The following is a 24767-nucleotide window of genomic DNA, read 5'->3' on the forward strand; positions in this document are numbered from 1 at the left end:
TTATTAGCCCCATCGTACTAGGGTAGGCGAGATCATGTCGATGAAATTAAAGAGATTAACTGAAGAAAAGATGTTCCCACGAACGTAAATGGAGTAATAACACCGTCCAACGGCACTAAGGGGGAACGTATTTTTCTTTTTTCATTTTAACTGGCCTATTATGTAGTAATTATCTCTTCTAGCCTTAGTTCTTCATCATTCTTGTTACCTACACATTTAGGAAATTATATCTCACGGAAATACCGCAAGGCATGTACCGTTTGTTTTCATGGCCCATACATTATTTGAAGTATTTTACAAAACGATATAGGATGACTTAATTTTTGATGTTACAATTCTTGTGTGTACTCATCCCATGCCACACCCCATGTGGCACCCCTTTGGTGGTCTTGCGGGATACCATGTAGAAGTATAAGGAAATATGATGCCGTTAGGGATAGCTGGTATCAGGAATACTTGAATATGAGATAGAAAAGAAATAGTAGGAAATAAAATCGAGGAATCCTGTGGGAACCGATTCCACTCCTTCAGGGCCATTCATTAATCTTGGTAACTGAGGGATGAAAAGTTTTCATGGGCTCATCTGCAGTGGGAAATTTCACCAAAAGACTTTGTTAGATCAGCATTGAAACCAATTTAAAAAAAAGGGAAAAGAGCCGGTGTGTGAAGATTATCGAGTTGATATCAATATACCACTTAATGTCTTAAACAAAAGAATGAAGCCGAGAGCAAAGAAGTATATTTATATACAAGGAGACCAGTTTGAATTGGGAAAGGGGATGGGTACCCGTCATACCATAGCAATGACGAGGTCACTGTTAGGGAGGAACTAATGTATAAGCAGGAAGTATTTGCATACTTCGTGGATTTTGCGACCTTCGGTAGAGTCGACTGGTTACAATTAAGGGACATTTTGCAGGAGATAGGAGTAGGCCCTGGAGATACAAGACTTATCTGCAACCAGCACGTGTTTCAGACTGTCCAGGTGTGCATGGTGAATGGAGAGTCGGAATTGGCAACGTTAGGCGGGGGAGTGAGACAGGGATGCCTACTATCGGTGGTTCTTATGAATATATATACAAAGGAAATGACAAGCTAAGCACGGGAGGACGTGGAGGGTGATAGGAAAGTGGGTGGGGAACCTTATCACGTGGATGACGAAACGTTAGTTGGTCAATCACCCAAAGCGTTGCAATCATTGCAAAGCGCGTAACAGAATCAGCGTGGTAGGTATGGAATGGAATGAGACTCAAATAAGAAAGCGAAGGTAACCAGATTCTAAAAAAAAGTAGGAGGGCGAAGAAATGCATTGAATTTGAGGAATCTACGAAGGTCAGTTTAGTGAAAGCCTGAAAACTGCGCTACAATTTGCGTACGAAACATCGTACCAGTGCCAATATAAGTTACCTATATTGCTAGCCATGGTTTGATAAGTGGCCTACAGCTGGCAGCATGCTACCAACTACGCAGCAATACGGCACAACAATAGTTTAGACATAGCCGCTCTACATTCAACACGCACCGCAGAGATACAGAGATACCTCATTCGTTTATTCAGAATTAAAGGGAGCTTGGAGCATATCTAAATTCATCGGCGAATAAAAGTACAAAACGGTGATTCACTCGTTCCAATTTGGCAATGAAGTCTGGCCTGGAAGTTTTTAAACAATATTATTTCCGCATCAGACTCCCTTCGGTCAGGCACTGCAAGCAGTGTTGTGACGACAGAGGATTTAAGAGCAATTAAAGTTGTAGTTTTTTTTAGAGAGATTTGTGAAATTTCGAAGAATTGAAATAATTCTATTATAAGCTAAGAGGACTATATATGGCAACTGTATAAGTGAAAACCTTTAGTATTCAAGAAATTATGACATGAAAAATATTTTATTTTTTAAGTTTTTCAGTTGATTCACTCTCGTAAACTCTAACTGGTGAAACGTTTCACCTTTCCGGTATTTGTTTTGGATGATAATGTGCACAGAGTGCTGGGGACTTTAAAATAATAACTGAGTTGGGTAATGAAGAGTTGAAAAAGAGATGGGAGTTTGTGAAGAGCAACGTAAGTAATGGTTCATGGAAAATATTAACGAAAAATGTTTCATACAGGGTTTAGTGCTGTATGGTTCAGAGACTTGGTTGTCGAGGCATGAGGGAACAGCGTAGCTCCGAGGAGGCGGTGGGTGGATGCGGGGGGGAACTCCCTCACCCCTTCCCTCCCCCTTACCTCCGACCCTCCTCGATTGACACCACAGATACCCCCACACTGAGAATTCACAAGTTTAAAGAGTTGAACCATGCCACATGTCATACCGGAGAATTTTCAAGCACAGGAAAAACCTGTTCCCGATAAAAATTTAGCCTTGCCAAATGAGGCATCACGTGTTCGTTTACTGCTCGCGGCGAAAATTTTGCAGTGTATATCATAACATAAAAAAATAAAGATAATTGCTGGGAGAGTTTCCCCTAGTGCGCGAATGGATATAATTGTTTCATTACCTCGCCCGTCAGATAGTTCCCTCTGCCTTTCGCCTTATACGTGAAATGTTACGTCAGCAGTCATCTTAACCGTCCCGTTGCTATGGTAAGCAGAGATCGCAAAAAATTATATTTAATGGAAAATATTTTCTATCACCCAAGTCTCATGAAAAATATTAAAAAGGAATGTGTATTGCCTTCTCCAGAATCTGACTTTTTGAATGATAGCTTAGAATTCTAAGAAATTGTATTGCAATCATTAATGAAGCATTAACTTCCGTCGGCAAGTGAGCCTTTCAAGTTTTTTCCAAATATCTTAAACACATTTTCCGGAAAAGGAAATTCAAGTCCAACACGTGACTTCATATTAAAGATTGATTCTGGTAATAAATTACAAAAATAAATTTTGATGCGAATGTTGTTCTTATCGTCTGGCAATTAATCAACGGAACGATATCTCGGTATGATAGCATTTCTCATGCTTACGATACGCGACATCGTGAAAAGTAAATCAAATTTGAAGGTATTTATGAAAGGCAAGTGTTGTACGTACGAGTATAATATCCTCCACCCCCCAACCCTTAAACTACGCACTCTTTCGACGTGGGTCATGACTTCAAAGATATACTTGTACATGTTGACATGCTGAGATACGAGTATATTTTGTCGGCGAGCAAGTTAAATCAATCACAACAGAGGTGAATCCGAATTATAAATAGAAAATTGTACCGTTGGCCATTGAAAAAAGGTGATTTACTACTCCCAACAGTTTAAGCCGCTTAATACCGTCGGTCCTGTCCGATAAATCGATTCGGTTGGATCGCGTACGAATGTCGCGCCATTTCCCAACTGGCTAATCCCGGGTGTGCGCGGTGCTTTTACATCACAAGATTCGGACCCACACTGCCACCACATACATATCCCATTCTCCTCACCGGGTTAACTACATGAGCGAGCGGACGAAATTACCTCACCGGTTGTGAAACCTGATGTGACATCTAAAATTTGAAAATGCTTTTACAAGAATATCTTCGAAGTTGCCAGCGATTAAGGCATTTTCCTTTTCTTTTACGTCAACTTTCAAGAACAAAGAATTCCTTTCCAAGGTTTCATTTTGAGAATATCTTAGCGTTTGTTCGCTTCGTTAGTAATCATTACTAATGCTCGTGCGATAAAGCTTAATAAAGCAAGATTAGATTACTCTTGTTTCTGAGGGCGGAAGGCGTAATTCCTGCCCGTTATCTCCGCGGGGGAGGCGGGAGAGGGGAGGAGGATTTTTACGAGGTTGATGGGGTAATTGTTTCCCTTCTTCCATTCCATTTCCTTCGTCGCTCTCGCAAAGTGTAAATTGCGCGTCGAATTTCGTCTATGTAGAGTTTTTTCCGAAAAATAGATCATAAAAAAACACCTCACATATCCGACAATAGTTCCGATATCCGTTGATCTTCTTCAGGACTTTTGTATGTTATACACAATCACAGTCAACGAAGAACTATTATTAGCAGCAATTCAATAAATGAGTAAAAATAGGACTTAAAAATACCAAAAAATTGCAAGTACACTTTAATTTTAGTACAAAAAAACCATAAACACAATAATCGACCCTAAGGTCGGTTTAATAGGTGCCGGTAGAGTCCACCCGATGCGAAACTTGAAGACGTGTGAAATTCGCACGTCAGGGTAATAAGGGGGGGGGGGGTCAGTTCCTTTCCCTGTTACGTATATGGCTTCCCAGGAAGTTCTGGAACCCAAAAAGACCACACCGCTAGGGTAAAGCCGATAATTTTGCCACATACATCCACTACGGTATCTGAGTGAGCTATCTCCCCTACGCAAACGAGATGAACTGGAATTCACAAGAAGGACTATAAATAAAGCCAGATGAGATAAACACGACATGCTATGCCACTTAGAATAGAAATGCTTTTTCCAAAGCGCAATTGAATAATCTTGTTCTGATCCCTTATATTCTGGGGGAAAAATGACATTAAATCTGTTACCTGGAAACACACGCTATTTGGAGGTGTAGCTACGGGTGCACAGAGAGGCGTCCTCAGGAATCGAATCCGGGCCCTCCGATCAGTAGTCCAATGCTCTAACCTTGTACTGCCGCGTTCAGTAAAATATGTCATTTGTTGTCAAAACCCTTCTTTCCGCATGACTGCAATACATTGTCATTAAATAATATAGTGCTCCTTACAGTATTATTTTCTCTGCCTTTTCTGTTTTTAAGTTTCCCCTTCCGTCCCTCGTCTCCCTCCATGGGGGGAACCTCCCGCTACCTGCAGCGTTGGGTTAAATTCCTGTGTCCTTGGGGAGGAGACCGTTGTAAATATGTTACATGCCCATGTGGTAGTGGAATTTCGCCTTCCTACTTTTCAAATTCTAGCTTGCACGTTATTGGATAAATTTTTTACAGCATCCTAAGGTGCAATTGTTTGCTACTTGATAGTAGTGTATGTAATTGCATGCGTGTGAAATGAAAGGATTTTGGCATGTATATATACGCCACAGTGGGTATAGGTTTGCATGTATGTGTTCATTTTGAATGTGGTTTTGTTCCCTTTTACGGGTGGTGTCCTTACACCCCCCGCCACACGCCCTTGCGGCGGCTTGCAGGGAATTATGAAGATGTAGATAACATATGTTTAAATTATAATGTTGTCGCAAGTTTTTGTTTATTTTTTACGTATTTTTATTGTGGTCAACGACGAAATCGATATAAATCCCTAGTTCAATTGCAAATCAACTGGATTTTACATGTTGGACGAATGGAATAAATGAGGCACTTTTCACACGGTTCCCGCGTTAAATTGTACTTAATTGTAGGCCCTGGAACCACCCCTTCGATGATGAAACAGTTCAAAACGATCTCTACGGTAAAACCAACTGTTTACCCGCAGAGCCGCAACGCATTCCGAAGCGTCGAAACGTACTGCCGTCAGATTCCCGTCAGAGTGGAGGGACGTGAGCCGGAGGCGGGGGGGGGGGGGTCAGGAGGTCGTGGGCAGGGGACCCGCCTTGGGCACGGTGCCCATCATCGACCGGGAGCAGCAGCACCTCGCCGATGCGGAATGGAGGGGAGCGTCTCGAGTCTCGCCCGACTCGACCACCGGCTCGCCCCCTCTTCATGACCCCCGAGGACCCGCTCCACTGCCCGCCGTGTAGTTCATTATGAGGGTGGGATCGACCTGCCCAGTACACGCGGTCTCCCATCACGATGGGAGACTTGGGTTTGAAACCCAGCGCATGAGGAGGAATCCCGAATTCTCCCTTCGGCTGCGGTCGCTTCGAGAGAGAAGCACGCCGTCAGTCGGATGGGGCGTTACGGACAGTGTCCCTTGACGCCTGTCGCTATAGCGTAGGCTAGTGCCAGGCACAGAGTTTCTCTCCATCCTTAATTTTCCCATTCTCTGAATATTCTGCTTCCAAATAATTACACGCCTTACCCTTGTGGTAGTCTAGGCGTAGAGCGTTACTGACCGGAAGGGAGCGGGTTCGATTCCCGAGCAAGTCCCTCGGAGCACTCTCAGCTTCACCAAAGCTTTGTGATTTTTTTAAAGACCTAGTGTACCCAAAAAATCATAAATCTTTGGTAAAGGTGAAAGTGCTCCGGCAATAGACCTTAAATCAGAATAATTGGAAACGATGGCGGAAAAAAAGATAATTCTTTTAAAATGATACTTCAAGTGGGTGGCCATTTTCACTACTCTTAATTCTATACTCTCTCTCTCTCCTCACCAGCTGTTTGCTTATCATTCGTTGATAAGTATTTTAAAGTTGGATATCGAAGTGCGCATCCTGCACATGTCACAGACTGCTCAGGTGCGAGCGGTGGACGGAGAGCCCGGACGAACAGTCCTAGAAAGTGGGGCATGACAGGGTCATAACCCTTATCCCCCTAATGTGCCGTTCAATTCCTGCCCTTATTATCTGTGCTCTTCAACGAGTATGCATAATTGAAGACACATGGGAAGAATTGGAGATAGGAATTAAATCGGCGAGGAATTCATAAAATCAGTTAGGTTTTCGGTTGATCAAGCTTTAGTTTGAAAGTGAACCAAGGGTTAGCAAACGTTCCTGAGAGCATTTGAAAGCTAATGCGATAGGTATTGAGTGTGAAAAAGTATCCACGATAAAAAAGGTAACGCGAAATTTGAGTAAGGCTTAATTAAATCTTAAAGCAGGGGTTTATAAAATAGAGCAGGTTGTACAGTGTGATTATCTTGGAATTGTTCTGTACCAAAATGGTGAAAGTAGAAGGGATTTCAGGAGAAGAATCACGGTAGGCAAAGAAGTTTTCATAAGGAGGCGGGCATCGATGACAGGAACGTTGAGTGAGGAGATTAAGAAACGGCTCGTCAAAACTTTAATATGGAGTGTAGTTTTTTTTATATGGCGCGGAAACATGGTCGTTGAAGCAGGATGATAGGCATAGATAGCAAAATTTTTTAATGTGCGTGTGGAGAAGGATGAAAAAGGTGAGGTGGACAGATGGTAAGGCAAATGAGGAGGTGCACGGGGGGGGGGAGGTGAAGAAGAGATTGTCGGGAGAAATCATAAGAAGACAGGAAAAATGGATGCAGAGAGTTTAGATTGACAATGAGATGTTGAAGACAGTGATAGAGGGGAGGACGTTGGGAAACCAAACAAGGGGGTTGGAATAGAATAGCCTTGCTGAAAGGAATAAAGGGAGGAAGGAAGTACGCTTGATTGAAGAGGATTTTACCGTAGTGCCCGAATTCAGGTGGTGCTTTTGGTTAGTACCTGTAGATGTAAGAAAAGTATTCTTGCACAATTTTTTATGAAGGGTCCATCCTTTCAACGGTAGAATAACTATAGTAATAATACCAAAGTGCGAGTAAACTGCAGTAAAAAGCATCTCCATGAAATAAAATGTCCATTGGCAACCGGCCTGATATTTTTGTAACATTTAATTCTGACATTGCATACCTGGTGTGAAATCAACCTATGCCACGTACGCTTTGTTGCCAGCAGGACGCCATTTACACGAATTCCTAAAACTTAAATAATTACCGGCTAAAGAAAACTGTCAGAAGGTTTAACATTCAGAGCATTTTGTGGAACTCTATGCCTATATTCCGGTCAACTAGGTGGCCATCAACAGGAGAGAGAACTCGGATCCGCGGAAGACAACGGCAGCGACGAAGTACAGCAAGTCACTTGACCACGGGCACTACTTCCTTATTATTGCTTTCTCCGCTGTCGAAATTGGCTTCTATACGATTCGATACGAAAAACCATATAATTAAATTCTCAAGTCCATTTTCTGAAATTCCTCCATTTCTTAAGCTTTTCTTTCTTCTTACTTTTTCCTTCACTTACGCTCCGCATTAATTGTCCTTGCCTTGTCGTACGTCCAACCCATTTCCCTCCACTATTTCTGTCACCTCTCCCAAGCGAAGCCCAACTGCCACATGGCAACATTTGGAAATGCCATTGAAATAATCCTTTCAACTGAAAGTGTGAGCAGATTTCTTATCGACCCCGACGTATCCCATCAGTTAGGGCTGGGTTTAAGCGCGAAAGAAGCAGAAAGTACTCGGCGTTACGAGTGCGGAGTGGGAGCCAACCGGAGTTGGTCTTTCCCCGCCACCCCAGGGGGGACGAGCGCCATCAACCCTCCCATCCGATGGGACCACCCCCTGCCACCCACCCTCCCCCTCTTCCATTCCCCTCCGATCGCCCCGACCTCACGCGACGATATTTCATCGAATTACTTTCTGGGGAAAAAGCCCGAGGGCCGTTATTACCGCGGTGGCTTTCGTGGGCAACCACCCTCTATCCTTTCCCCTATCTTTAATTGCTATCTAAACCCTTCCATACCCCGTACTTACTTCTTTTGAACGAGGAAGAAAACCTTGCTTTTTCCCTCAAATGTCCTTATTCCACCCCCCTGGACACCAATAGGCAACACAACCTTCCCACAATTTCCTAGATGGTCGCCTTCGTCAATTCTCTTAGTCACATCGCATTTACTGTTTTAATGTTGCAGTAAAGCATTTACAATATGCCTGGAACTAATCCGACGCTTGCTGCGACTCATATTTTTCTTTCAGCAGTTCAGTTTCACGCATGAGTCGCAATTATTCATATCCCGGATCTATAGTCAACACCTTCCACCTCACATTTCTTTGCCATTAACGAAATGAGACGTAATTAGTGACATTAAAGTCATTGATTTAGATGATATTGATTGGCGGTTCGAGTAAATTCCTTCTCACATCGATTTTGTCCGTTTCTCTTCGTGTTGAATACGTGCACCAAACTAACACTTTCGTTTTCGGTCCACTATCGATTTAGGTAGACTCGCGCCGAAACTGACGAATCCAAAACAATCTGGAAGATGTGAATTTTGTAGTTTTAGTGCTTTGTCTCACGCAGCCAAATATTACGATGGGAATGGCAATTAGAAAACATTAGTCACCTTGGATCTCACGAGAATACCCACCTGCTGCCATGTATTCACGGCACTGAGTACTTCGGCAAGAAGGTTCAGTGTGAATAAAACCGTTGTGAATCCAGAGAGGAATAAGCTCATCTGATAATTATATTTTAGAGATTAGGGTTTACATAAAATATTTACCAGGATAATCATTTTCCAAACAATTCGGTTCCAACGATATTATCAAGGCTGTATTGGAAAGTTATTTTTCATTCATCGCATAATACGAGTATCATTCTTGTTAGAGTACTATTACATAATTTTTTATATTATTTTATGATGAGTAAGTATATTACGAAAATAAACGGCCTGTATATTGTTTATGTTTTCCTGAAATGGTAATAGAGTGATTTTGAAAATGTATTGTTACCACCATCGTACTACGGTAAGAGACATCATGCTAGCAAAATTAGAGAGATTAATTGTGGAATAGATATATTTAGGATTTCATTTTTTCCCCGAACGATAGAGGATTTTAATAACATTGTTCGACCATGCTAGGGTCATGTTCGGGTAAAATTATTCTGTTGTGTGTTCACTCCCTGCCACACACCCTAGCGGTGGCTTGCAGGGTATATATAAATAAATTTACATATTCTAATAAAATATATTGAGAAAAGGTCGCCAAAAACATTTCGAAAGCATACCTGAAAAAAATCACTTAATTTTCCATCATAAGGCCTCCCTTCGATTGAAACAGAAGCATGCACGTCGATCATTCATCGTTAAAGGGATTTGTTTGGTGATTATTTTCTGCCTGGAAACATTGCAAGCCTTGGGTTTTTCAGAATCTTTTTTTACTTTCCTCGTGTCAATGGTAGGCCAGGAAAAGGTCAGGATCGATAACCCCCCCCCCCGCCACACACCCTAGCGATGGCTTGCAGGGAACTAAAAAATACAAAATAAAAAACTTTTGTTGAGATTATGTTATTCACACACATTTAAAATAGATTACGATGGACCCCAGTTACTCAATAAGTGATATTCAAGTCCAAAGTGAGAATCTATACCGAATTGGCAAATTTACTTCGTTCCGCTTTTCTCAGTACAGTAGCAGCCACCGATTAATACTGAAGAGACTTCTTCTCCGTGTCCCTTCATAGGCAGCGTCGCATTACGAAATCATTTTGAGGTTCTGAAATATTTAGAGATTTTTTTTAGAGAAATTAGAGAATATTTAGAGAAATTTTTATTTTAGTTTAAGAGATTCTGAATCGTAAGGTAAACCTTACGATTCAGAATCTCTTAAATTTTCAATGATAGCAGTCATGATGAAATATTGCTCCCTTATCCTGCAATCTATCTTGAGTACTCACACTTAATAATAAATAATCTATAGTTACACCTGTTTACTTCCTGGTTTCACGCATTATATCATCCTTTTTTACCCAACCCCGCATATGTTTTACATATGACGTTAGAACAAGATAGCAACGGCACGACACTATTGGAAGAGTTAGGATGGGAGCTACTAGTTGATCGTGGGGTTAAATAAAGGTTAAATTTTTCTTTGTAAATTTGAGGCGGATCACTCATCTGAAAGATTTTTAAGACTTGTTACAGTCCTCGACTAACTATGGTTGATCAGACCACGTACGGTAAATCAGGGAGATAGATGGTGGAACGGATAGATTAAAAATTTCATTTTTTCCTCGCATAATCAGTGACCAAAATAGACTTCACAGCAATCGCCTCGGAGATAATTAGATTTGGTAGTGAATATATTTATCGATATCCTTAATGTTTTTTATTCAGTAAACCCATCTTTTTAACATTTTTCCCGCATGATTTGAATTTACGCATCCTATGCATTGTTGACTATTGTTGCATGTAAGTAACTTCTTTCGCGTGATATACTTGTTCGAGTACATGATCGAAATAATATTTGCGTATAGGTGCAATGATTGTGATTGTGCATGTACGTCGAAAAATTGTCCGAATGATAGCTGATTAACTGAATTTAGGAATATCAACAATGCACATATCTCGCCCCATGCGACTTTCTCCTATTCCCACAATGCAAAAATGTGATGAGGGGACATAACTGGGAAGATGTGGACACAATAAAAGCAAGAAACGACGAGAAAACTAAAAATCCAAACTGCGTAGGACTTCCAAGAATGTTTTAAAACGGTGGAAAAGAAGATGGAAAAAGTGCATTGCCTACGAATGGAGATTAATTTGAAGGGCGCAAAATCGAGGTGGACTGAATTTTGCAAAATAAAGTTTTTATGGCCTCAGTTCGCGTATTTATTGGTCAGACCTCGTATGGCTGGTGACCAAACACCCCCCGTCACACGCCCCTGGGACGGCTTCCGGAGTATTCTGTAGATGCACCCACCCCTCTCCCCCTCTCCACGGCCACTATCGAGAGAGACCGCCTTCTCGGCTCCTCCTCTCCCTGCCCTCAGGGAAGAACACCCTTCCGCCACCCCGCTCTGCACCCATCGGTCACCACGCTGCGCCATCCGGGTGCCGCTCCGCGCTATCAGTTAGCCCAACCCACCGCATTCCGCACTTCGTCTATCCCGCTGAACGACCCGTTATATTTTGCGGATAGGTTTACCTCCATCACGCATTTGTGACCCTCAACGTCTCCGTGGTTCTCCCTCGGCCTCCAACCAGATGGCGGACGCGGGAGAGGTCACCAGTGACGGCGGTGACGTCCCAGGAGCATAGCAGAGGTCACAGTTTTCAAAAATGAGCAGGTGTCACTCGTCCGATGGCTTAACTAGGAAATGGCTCCATGATACAGTGTCATAGGAAATAGATTAGATATTATTTCAAAAGTTCCATATTATTGACATTATTCTGAGTAGCTCGTGGTTTTTCACTCAAGCCGAGACCTTTGGGTACTTAATTTCTAGTAATGTTGAGCGTAGTAATATCAAAAACTAATAAGAAATACTCAACTTCAGGGAGTTTTTCAAAGATATCTAATTTTTTAGCTAAGTAATTAGATTAGATTTTTAAAATTTCATTTCCTCAAACAAAAGGCGTTTCTCCGCAGGAGAACAACTAAGAATATTTTTCCCTCTCTTCACGATCGAGGAACCCTCATTTGATCTTTATAACGAAGATAATCTGAAAAGAAATCAAGAAAGAGATCTCCACCTACGATGAATCTTCTTCATCATTTCCTTGTATGTTAAAACGGCCAGGTTAAATTTTATGCAAGAAATTTAACTTCAAAGCAACAATTTCAGAGCGTAAAAACCATTCGCCTTGACCAGAATAATTTTGGCGAATGATTTTTACACTTTGAAATTGTTGCATTGAAATGCATATTATCGGATGACTCCGTTAAAAGTTACTGTTGCGGCATCTCCCGCAATTTCTTGGAATTTAACTTATTTAGTCGTTTTGATTTGACAGCGATTAACAATAATTCCTCGTTGCATTGGCAAATTTATTTACCTGGCTGAAGAAGAAGAGTGAAGACGAAGAGAACTTCTTAAGTACTCGTATTTTACGTAAAACTTGCGATGTAGTCCTTTCATCCATTCCTCAGCATTCAGCCTAAAATATATACCTTCAGTAATATTGGAGAACAACCTAGTGTATTTTCATTAAAATTCGCCATGGATTTGGTCCTACTGCCCACTTTACTTTCATGTGAAGAGAAGTATTCCAAACCTTACCTACCGTACCGCATTAATCTAAAGTAGTTCTTATCTCCGTTATTTGAATTATTTTACATGTTTATTGGCATCTAAAAATTTAGAAAAAATTGATTCATGATAGAAAAGACCTAGTGTTAGAGTCACTCCCTGCCATACTCCCTATCGATGGTTTGTAGAGTACCAAGTAGATGTAGAAAACAGTTGTTTTCAAATGCAATCGTTTTCGACAAAATTTGACTTTTGCCGGAGGTGACGTCAGTTTCGATTCGGTCGCGGAAATTCGTGAATAAATAATAAAAAAATGAGGTGCGATAATGACCGCTTTTCTAAAGTTAATTAGACAAGCTCGACGACAAGAATACATTCAAAGCAGTCAATGCAGGTATTTAATACTTCGGAATACCTGGCTTGGAATGCAAACGGGAAATCTTCATGGACTCGTACGTATTCTCATCCATAGTTCCTAAAAGACTTTCAATAAATGCGACAATTATTTCAAAATTGCTATCAAATAATCTAGTTTCATAGTTATCGGTTATGCCAATTTCTATGTCAAGGATGCCAATTGACTCTTCAAGTAATTTTTTTTCGAAATATTAAAAAACGATCCACACATTCAGCAATCAGTCAATCTCTTTCTAATTAAACCTTGCCTAGAGATCAAAATTTACTTAGTTAAATAATAGTTTTATGGTACACCTGAGTTCTTCATAGAAAATCTTTTGCATGTTTGCATTTTGACCCTAGACTAACTATTACCATTAAAAATCATAGTAGTAATATCACAATCTGATCGCACCTGCCGTGGTCTTTGGGTTCGGAAGAACCTAACGAGCTAAATTCTGATTCCGAGTCAGAGGATATAGTATTAAAAATAATTGGGACTTGTCATCATCAAAAGATAAGATTTTAATTGAGTATGCTCGAGTATTTCTCCTCATACTCAACTTCTTGGAGAACTGCAAACCTTTGATGCACCTATAGGCACATGTGGCCCCAGCAATTAAATAACTGCAAATAGATACTCCAGACCACGTGGAACGTCTCTAAGCCTTTGACAACGAAATATAATATTTTTAGCGGTTTTTTTCACCGTACTGCAACATACGGGGACCAGGCAAAAAATTTATATTGTACTGTGAAGCATTAATTTCACCTAGAAAACATATAGTTCAGAGAAAATAATTAGCTGCGTAAGAATAGTACGTAATATCTTCCTAAGTGTGCATATATATATATATATATATATATATATATATATATATATATATATATATATATATATATATATATATATATACATACACACATATATATATATATATATATATATATATATATATATATATATATATATATATATATACATATATATATATATATATATATATATATATATATATATATATATATATATAGATTATTTCCTTCCTTCTCTGTCTTGAAAAAGTTGATCTCTGAAAATTAGTTTATTTTTTGCGTGTTTCTATGTTTTGGTTTTTGTTCGCTAGTACTAACTTAATATTCGTTATATACTACCTTGATCAAAAATTTCCCGGAATTTATTCAGAAAATTAAAAAAACAAGTTTATTCATCTAAATCTATATTGTCCCCTTCAAAGTAATCCCCATCGACTGCAACACACTTATGCCAGCGCTTGATCCAATCCTCGAAACATTTTTTATATTCGGTTTTTGGTATGTCCATCAGTGCTTCCTGCGAGTTTTCCATTACTTCCTCTCGGCTGCTAAAACGCGTTCCCCGTAATGGTTTTTTAACTCGATTGAACAGAAAGAAGTCACAGGGAGCCAAATCAGGTGAATTCGGTGGCTGTTGGATGGTATTTGTTGCATTTTTCGTCAAAAAATTACGAATAATGATAGCACTGAGCGACGGTGCGTTATCATGGTGCAAAATCCACGAGTTTTCTGCCCACATTTCTGGTCTCTTTCGGCGAATTGCTTCACGCAAACGTCTCATAACGCCCAAATAATACTCTTTGTTTACTGTCTGGCCTTCTGGCAAAAATTCATGATGCACTACACCGTTGTAATCCATGAAAACCGTCAGCATTGCCTTCTTTTTTGACTGAAAACGACGTGGTTTTTTTTGGTCTCGGCTCATTTGGTGAACGCCATTCACTTGTCTGATGTCTGGATTGCGTGTCGTACTCATAAACCCACGTCTCGTCTCCAGTAATGATCCTTTTGATGAATGTGGGATCGGATTCAGCCTCGCAAATCATGTCTTTTGCGACGTCAACACGGTCTCTTTTTTGCATGAAATTGAGGTCTTTTGGCACCAACTTTGCTGCTACACGACGGAAACCCAAATCATTAACCACAATGTCTTGGGCGGATCCATAGGCAATGTTCAAGTCTTCCGCTATTTCTCTGATGGTTAATTTGCGGTTATTGACCAACATTTCTTTTACTTTATCAATTTTTTCACCGACTTTCGATGTCGATGGTCTGCCACTGCGTTCATCATCTTCGATTGACTCACGACCACTTCTGAACCGCTCGTGCCACTGGTAAACGACCGTTTTTTTTAGAGAATCGTTGCCGAAACACTTTTCCAACATTTCCAATGTCCGTGCGCTACTAAATCCGTTTTTTACGCAAAATTTAATACAAGTTCGTTGTTGCAAATTTAAATCCATTTCTGAAATTGTAAAAAATCGCCAACACACACAGAGATAGATGTACTCTTGGCTACGTAACTTTTGCAAATGTCAAGTTATGACACTAAGATTTAAAGGGAATATCAACAACAGATGTACCAATTTAACAAAAAAACAGAACTCAAATCGGAACGATGGGAGCGCCACACGGTGGTTATTCCGGGAACTTTTTGATCAAGGTAGTATGTATATATATATATATGTATATATATATATATATATGTATATATATATATGTATATATATATATATATATATATATATATATATATATATGTGTGTGTGTGTGTGTGTATAACTTGGACAGCAACAAACAATACAAGAACACATAAAAAGAGCAACCCCCGCTTATTTCTTAATAATTTCGACCGACTTTAGCCCCGTCTTCCTCAGAAGAAACAGTAGTACTGACTATTTATATATAAACCATAAAACACAGTAATCAACCCGAAGGCCGGTTTGGTAGGTGATGGTAGAGTTCACCCAGTACTAAGCCCTATAAAGCGTGTGAAATTCACACATCAGGCTAGGGGTGAAAGGCCTGCCAAGAATTTAGAATTGAAAAACCGCGCAAGCAAACTAAGATTAGTCAGGCGCATTACTAATTGAACCAGGAAAGATTCAGGAATTATGGAAGGAATATGTTGAGGATATATATGTTAAAGACGATAGGTCAGCAAGCTTTGTCGATGAAAAAGGAATGTGACGTAGAAGAGGATAGTTTAGGTACAGAATTACTCGATGGCGAGATAGACAGGGCAATAAGGGAGTTGAAATCACATTTGATCGTTCGGGTATCTGAAATTACCCCGTAACTACTTTATAATTTAGGAAAGCGTGAAAGGAAGAATTTGTGTGTACCATTTCGTGGCAATTATGAGGGAGGAGCTTGACCAGAAGATTTCGCAAAATCAGTGTGAGTTCCTATTCCAAAAAAAAAGAAAAAGCAGTTGCAGATGTTGAAGACCGTAATAGAGGGGAGAATGTTAGGCAAACGAAGAAAAGGCGGGAATAGGATAGGGATGTTGGACGGGATGAAGGGAGAAAGGAAGTGCACGGAGATGAAGATGGACTTGTTGTAGAGCAGAATGTTGGATTGAGTTCTGCTAGGAGAGACAATATAATGCTTTGGTAGTTGTGTTTATCCAAAACCTACCCCAAACGGTAAATTACATATAGTAATAATAATAACAGGGTTGGAATCAACAAGCCTTAGTCCCGATAGTGTACATGATTATTTGAAAAATATCCCTTCACCCTCTCACCAAGGAAACCAAGGAGATCACCAAGGAAATGCGTCATTGTACCTTTGCAAAAGGTGTGCCTATTGAAAATCTGCCTAAACAGGTAGGTTTATCAGAATAGTAATAATTATATTCCATCAACAGAGGAACATACTAAGTTCAGTTATGGGCAATTGATGAATAATCAAAATACAAAGGAAAGAGTTGTAAATGCACGTCAAATAATATCTCAGCAACCAGGCGAACATTCATTCGGTGTCGTCCCAAGTAAAGAGGCATCCCCGCGGTTTTCATTCTCTCTCGAGTGTGGTGGTGAGCATTCGCGAGCAAGGTGCATGGACTCCCAGAGAACCAAACGCGCGTAACCGGGAATAAGCACCAAGCCGAAGCACCGCATGCAGGCGTGCCCGAAATCGGAGAGCACGAAGTGAGGCGAGGGCGGTGGGCGAGGTCAGAGAGGGGGTGGGGGCAAATCAACACAAATGCGGGCTTGGCGAACTGATTCCTGCGATCCGATGTTGGCCCCAAACGTGCGGCCCCGAGTGAGCGCCCCCGCGGCCCTCCAATTAAGGCGCTCTTCACCCACCCGAGGCCCAATCGCGACTTCCCCGGCTCATTAATATCGCCGGAAATTGGCGATGTGATTCCCATTTGGACGAGCGACGTGGATAGAGTGAGCATCAGAATAGGAATGGAGAGGAAGGCTGACTTCTGAGGGCTGAAGAGGGCTTTCTGACGGAAGATCCGAATACTGACGGAAAATAGTCGGAACAGAAAGAGCGATAGAGAGAGGTCGATAGAATACACTTGACGAAAGATGAAAACTAATTCGATTCGCATTTTAAGGACCAAGATAATTCAGCGAAGGCTATCATTGAAGGAAATACAAAATGTGGGAGGAATTGCAGGGGAAGGACAAAGAAGTACGTGTAATGGAATGCAGGAAAGATGGAAAGTAGTATGGTGTGTAATCACCCCCTGCCACATACCATAGCGGTGGTTTTCAGGGTACTAGAAAATAATATAAAGATGTATGTAATGATAAAAGAAATGAATTAATTAGCGGATGGGAATCTGATACCTGTAACTTAGTAGGTCCCCGCAAACGAAACCTCGGACTGATAACCCATTGTGGTTACGATGATTTTCCTATTTGGTCATCAATGGTGACCGCATTGGAAGCTCGAAGGAATACGTCACTTCCGCACAATCGGTGCGCCACCTTCCCTATTCCCTCGGACCCTTAACCGCCGCAGAGAGGAAGCGATGGAAGGAAACAAAGGCAGAACGGATCTGGATGCTATCTTGTCAGGAGTTTGCCTATATTTTTCCTAAACTTTTCACCCCATACGTGCTGATTTTGTAATGCATTAAATACCTCGTCCCAAGAGGTGCACCTGGTACCCTTTTGGTTGTGATTCCTGCAGAGATATGGTGAAACATGGAATGTGATATACCTTTTCGGCCAAGGTACCCTGGATTGCGTAGAATGAAGTCAGTAGCATCGGATTACACAGCACCAAACTTGGACGGTAATGAGATTTGAGTTTTCTAGAGTAGAGGTTATTTCTCTCTCAAATTTTTCTACCTAAAGGCTTCTTTCGATGAATTTCAATGCAACAATTTCAGAGAGTAAAAATCATTCGCCTTGATCTCGGTCAAAGCGAATGATTTTTACACCCTGAAATTGTTGCATTGAAATGCATATTAGCGGACGACTCCGTTAAAAGTTACTGTTGCGGCATCTCCCGCAGTTATTTGTAATTCTTTCGATGAAGTGATATTAGAGTTGCGACTATTGGCTATAATGCTCACAGCATTCGTCGTCAGGGGCTTCCATTACCGATAGAAGATTCATCGACAGTGGGTTTTTCATCTCGCGGTCGCCGCGGGAGGGAGTTGCTCCCGAAGGGGGAAGGGATTAGGCTTCCTCCGCGGACATTGGTAGAATGGCATTGAGTGGATCTCACACGTATCGCGTCCTCACTAAATTCCACGATATACCTTCCGGCTTCCCGAGGTGAAGTACTAAACGAATGAGCGTTGGCAGCACGAATTTCGTCGCATGCCATCCGCCATCCTTATCGCGAGAGTTTCGACCCACCCCATCCCTCGCCCCGCGACGAGACTCCAGAGTTACATTAACACCGTGGTCAATGGTAAGATACGCTCATTTGTCGACGATGCAATGGCTTACACAGATATCCGTCATCTTTAGGACGAACCAGCTTCAGCAGATGATATAAGTTCTATACAACCTTGGTGATTTCCTTGGCAATTATAATTAAACTTGCGTAGACTTAAAAAAAAAGTGCGTAGTGGTGAATCATTGAAATAACAGCTGTTCCCTCCCGAACGCGTACTGCATCAGGAATAGAAAGTGTAGACTCAATTAAATACTTGGGCGTTGCCCTCACTCACGACCTATCCCGGGTGAAACAATGACTACGGGGAATATGTGGACAAGCTAACAAAAAATGAGGATTAGAAGAGCGCTGGGTGCATGTGATGAAACGAATAGAGACCAATGTTATCTTTCGCCAGTTACGCCTTATTTAGAGTGTATGTTACAGCAATAGAGCAATTTGTTTCACGGTTTCTTCCGAGAGAGAGAGAGAGAATGAGTGTGAAGAAGTGGGCATATGAACTCAAAAATATCGATTTTCAATTGCAACAGGAAGAAAAGAGGAGTTTGAAAGACGTCGTTTAATGCCGCATTGACGAATTAGAGAAAAATTTGCAGGTATGCATACACCGAAAACCCTGAAAAAAATGAACACTCGCGTAGTTAAAGCAATTCCATTTAGCTTGGAATGGAGTCTCTAGTTTCAAAATATTCACCAGTCCAGTGTAACTGCTTATGTTATAGAACTGCATATACTACAGAGTACGCTGCAAGCCAACGCTAGCATGTGTGGCAGGGGGTGATTACTCACTTGACTGCTTTTGAGCCAAAACATCTTTCTTCCCCCTAGTGCGGTCGGGCAGAGTTCTTCCGATCCTTTAAGGGTCGTGAGAAAAATGACATCTTAAACCAATCTGCTCTGCACTGAATCTCTGCAATTTTATTTATATGATCTCTTCTACCATAGTACGACGTGGCTAATAACATATTTTCAACATCATCGCTGAAGAAACATCTTTCCAATTTATGCAAGAGATTTCTGTAATTTACTCGTAACTCTCCCTCCGTCAGAGATTCCCAGCTTAGTACCTCTTTTAATTTTGATACGCTACTCAGGAATATATGATTGAGGAAGGTACAGTTAATAAGTTTAAAAAATCACTTTAGTAATTAAAAGAGAAGCGGATATTTGTTAGAAACGTAACCCCGACAGAGAGCATGAAAAGCAGTTCACGTGAACGATCACGAGAGGTTAAATCATGATTCATATCATTCGTAATACACTCAATCTGAACTAATAACGAGAAATTTTAAGCTTTCCCGTTGATTTGTCGCAGTTTATCTGGCAGGACACGTATACTGTGCATCGAAGCAAGGTGTTGGAGCAGACAGACAGGGAGGGCAAGGCACGCGCTTCCGGTGGCGTCCTCGACGGCGAAGAGGGCAAACAAACGGCCGGGGCCACGGCAGCCGCGGGTTGCCACGCTCCGCCGAATCCGGAGCGAACGAAAGAGAGCTTAAGGCTTCTTCATCCGAGTGATTGCGACCAGGATGGACGCTGTAAACTAACTGCACTGGGTTTCCGAAAAAAAGCACCTTTGGAAATCAAGCATCGTGAGATTCACAACGACCGGGATATTTCAGGAACGATGTTGAGACGAGAGATATTGATGAAGTGAGCCAAGCATTTGGAAGAAAACAGGTGCGAAAGGTCCCTGAACTGCGAAAAAGACTCTCTGCCATCTCCGCCGTGACGGCGAAACCGCGACGAAACCGGCGAAGTAATCGTGGTCATATGATCGAAAACACTGATTGCAATCACAAGTAAATATAAAGTATGAACCCCTTCAAGAAATGTCAAAATTATTATAGGAGCTAGGATGGGAATCACTCACGGAGCGAAAGTTAAATTACAGATGCATTCCAATGTCCTGTACAAATTATGATATAGGCCTCCTGAGCGACGATTTAAAAAAATGTATTATTAGAACTTTCGAACTACAGAAGGAGAGTTCACATAAATAAAATTAGGAAGATTCAGTGTAGAACGGATATATTTAAGATTTGATTTTTCCCACGAACGACAATTGATCCGAATGACATTGTCCGACCGCGCTAGGAGGAAAAAGTATTCTGATGTGTAATCATTCCCTGCCACACACCCTTGAGGTGACTTTCAGGGTTCTGTGTAATAAATAAATGATGACTATATGGGTAATAATGATATAAAATCGATTTCTACTGTTAACGACGCCGTGTTAAGATGAAGGAAGTGCTATTTCATCTGCTGTTCCTTATTATGGGATATGCAATGCCATTATACCTAGTATCTATGTATTCGATGGTTTCTGGCAAAACTTTGAGGAAGTTCATGCTCATTAAATGAAGAACACAATGTACTTGATGATGACGCCTAAGTGATGAAACTAATAGTGCCAAAAAAAGAACAGTGAAAAAATACATTGTGTTCTTCATTTAATGACCTAGTATCTATATGAATATCGTTTATCTTACGCAAAGAAAAATCAGCCAGATCTGCCTTCAAAAATCTTTTCTTACATGCTCATCGACCGCTCTTCCTTTCTTCGTCGAAAGTGATTACTAGTCATTTCCCAACTCAGTGGAATCAGGCGAAGAGCTAACACATTTCCAAGTTTCGTTTTCATTCACATGTGTTTTAAAAATCTTACTCAATAATCTGCGAAGTGAAATAAAAGCGGCTCGATTACTCAAGAAATGGAAATTTAGAAAGCCGAAGCTTTGTGATTTCACGAAGATCTTGATGCTTAAAGATGTTTATTCCAGCAAAAAGATTTGTCGGAAAGTTGGAAAAAAATCTTAAAATTTCTGCAATGAGCGTTTTCCGTGGATGGATCGTAATGATTAATTGATTTCGTATTCACAACGGAGAAAGGGAGGATCCCATCACCCCTCAGATATTTAGAATTCGGGTACACACAATTCGCAATGCATTGAGCCTATTATTCAAATTTTAACGTGCAATTGAAACTGTGTAATTACGCAGGTTCCTCGCAAATACTCAAATAAGTTCATAAATTGATTTTTAAACGATTTCACATCGACAATGGAAACCTATTTACAAAAAAATTAGGACTCCCGTGAGAAAACCTATCTACTATCAGGTTTTCGCGTTAACGAAACTGCAAAAATATGGCAACTTGTCTTAAAGGTTGATCTCATTACTTTCAAATATCTCAAACTGAATTGCCAACTAACTAAATGCCTGACTTAATAGCAGTTCCTTCACGCATTATATGCCATTCGGAACATAAAGAGACCAAGTTAACCCCCAACTCGAATTCAAAAGCTCAAAGGCCACCCTAAATCCCACGACGAGTGTGGGGGGGAGGGGTTTAGATCCAATATGGATTCCCCCCAATTCGAGAGAACCTGGGGGTAGGGTGAGTGAATGGGAGGCGGCGGGAGGGGATGGGGGGGGGAGAATGGATTATCGAAGACGTCGGAAGGGGGTACGAGGAAATAGAAATTACTTCAGCGCTCTGACGTGACATTTCCTCCTTTGGCGGCACACACTATCAAAATATCGGGCCGAGGGGGTGCCCCAAATCGCACCGCAGCCCCGGCACAAGGGCCCACGAACCCCCTCGCTCCCCTCGAAGTCCCTCTCCCCCCACGTTCGGGGCCGCCCCCGCCTACGCAGCGCCGCCGGCACTCGCGGCGGGTGAACCGGCAACCACTCACTTCCCCTCGGTCGCCCCCGCGTCGTAGGCGGAAGGGTGAGTGGGTGAGGCGAAGCGTGGCACGCCGAGGCGAGACGTGCGTGATCCGGCCGAGTGGCGCCCCCCTCCCCCCCGCTCCTCTCATGCGAACAACCCATGGGACGAGCTAAAACGGTGGCCAAGTGAAGCTCACGAAGGGGAGTTACATTACACAGGACGCTGCAAGACATCGCAAGGGTGTGTGACAGCGGGGGGGGGGGTAGTTATTACACACCACACTACCCCTGACCCAAAATACCTTTCACCCCCTAGCACGATCGGACAACGTTATTCCGATCCCTTATCGTTCGTGGGGAAAAATGTCACTTTAAACCTATCTCTTCTAAACTGAATCTCGCTTAATTTGATTGACATGATCTCTCCTACAGTAATACAATGTGGCTATTAATGCATTATAAACATCATCCCCAAAGGAATAAGTTTACACTTCATGCAAGACATCTAACATGCCATTTAAACATCGCACCGTGAGGGATTAATAACCAAGCTCCGCTTAACAATTTTGATACGCCATTTAGTTTGTTAGAGTTGAATTTCGATGTGCCACAACGCAGTCTTCGTCCGACTTGGGTGTAAATTAACAACTGAAAAAAGCAGATATATGATGCAGTTATATGTTTTTCCAAGTTCACCAAAAGAAGTGAAACTACTGCGGCTAAAGGCCAAAGTAGGTGTTAAACATAAAACTGTCTGAATAGAATTATTTATCTGGCAGGTCATTTATATTGTATATTCGACTCTCAAAGGCTGGAAAACGATGTGGGTGTGCATATTTATAATTATATATATATACATATATATATATATATACACATATATATATATATATACATATATATATATATATATATATGTATATATATGTATATCTATATATATATATATATATATATATATTTATATATATATATATATATATATATATATATATATATATATATATATATATATATATGAAAGAGAGATGATGTCGAGAAAGTTTTACGACGGCGCAGCGCCTCGCAGGTTACGCTCCTCAGAGGGACAAACTCCAAAGAATAAGACAACTATGCACAACCGTTCCGTCATTGTCGGATTCTACAGGTGTCCTCATCATGCAGATTCCGCTATCGACAGGTTTTTCTGTGCAGACAATCTAAAGTGCTCGGTTTTCTTCTCTCGAAACGAAACAACCGCGTAAGATTCCACGAATCGGCGTCACACCACGGCTCAGAAGGCGCATCGCTCTTGGGAGATAATCCCACGTGTGCAGTCGTTGCGGCGAGGGGTCGTGGGAGGCGGTGGTGGTGGGGGGAGGGTGCCATTGGTAGAAAGTAGGGAGGGCAATAGGTGGGTCAACCAACAGCTGAGATCATTTGCACCATTGGAGTTAGGTGGGGGTGGTTTAGATTAGGGGTACGATTTTCAGGGAATAGGCAAATGAAGGGTTGGGGATAAACCCCGTTGCCGATACTAGCCTAAACTGTGTCACACACCATTTAACGCCTTATCCAAAGGCCGCCTTCCGGTGACAATATGGGGAGGGCGGAGAGGTGCACGGAATTTAACATCTGCATGTTACCCTATGGATGGCCACGAGGGCGAGTGGCAGGTGTTGGTTCAATATCCATTAGAGTGATTAGTGATTATTGTCTTAAAGGAAGAGGTTCAAGTCGTCCTAAGACGCATCCTACTTTCGCGAACTCGAACTGTGCGACGTTTCCTTTAAATTCAAATGATTTATGATGATCTAAAAAATCCTGCAAGTATATTCTCCGTGCTTCCGGCGTATTTCATCAGTGCCTCCGAATAACAAACAATGGGAGACTTACTGTTCATTCAACACGCTTCTCCTGGGAACGGGTGTCCCTTCTGCGAAGTCCCACGGAGAATCCCTAGCAAACTACACGTGTTTATTGTGGGGCCCAAACATACCGAATCAACACCCACTCCCAAATGTTTCAACCGCACATTTGCACACCATTCTCTTTGGAAGAACCCTTGACACCGCTACGCAGGTGATTCCTAGGCCCCCTTGCTCTACTTAGAGTGTTTCACGCGGTCGGTCGGTCGTTCGACCCGCCTTACCTCGTCCTCGCCAGCCGCCGTGTTCACCGAGTCCATGCTCTGGCTGAGTGCGTTGGGCGCCTCCATGGCCACCAGCGCTCCCGGCGTCATCAGCCCTCCTCCGCCTCCGGCTCCCCCAGCACCGCCCCCTCCAGCGCCTCCCGCTCCAGCCGCGCCTCCGCCTCCAGGCACCGCAGACTCGTGGTTCTCCAGCTTGGAGGGGTTCCCGCCGCCAGGCGCCGTCCCCTGCTCCGGCGGTCCACTCCCGTTGCTCGCTCCGGGCGAGAGCTCCTCCGGGTGCTGCTCGTCCTCGCCTCCTCCTCCGGGCGCTCTCCGGGGCCTC

General features: G+C 42.0%; 1 protein-coding gene across 1 annotated transcript in view; it reads right to left on the reverse strand.

Moving 5' to 3' along the window:
- Positions 1 to 24542, reverse strand: part of LOC139693315 (protein couch potato-like) — a 280979-nt gene extending 256437 nt beyond the window's left edge. Inside the window, exon 1 of the mRNA XM_071591430.1 lies at positions 24446 to 24542. Coding sequence (XP_071447531.1) covers positions 24446 to 24535 — 90 coding nt within the window. The 5' untranslated portion in view covers positions 24536 to 24542. The remainder of the gene's footprint in view (positions 1 to 24445) is intronic.
- Positions 24543 to 24767: the final 225 nt, after the last annotated feature.

Source organism: Hetaerina americana, unplaced genomic scaffold, assembly GCF_022747635.1.
Source record: "Hetaerina americana unplaced genomic scaffold, ioHetAmer1.1.p SCAF_46, whole genome shotgun sequence".
NCBI classification, from domain to species: Eukaryota; Metazoa; Arthropoda; class Insecta; order Odonata; family Calopterygidae; genus Hetaerina; species Hetaerina americana.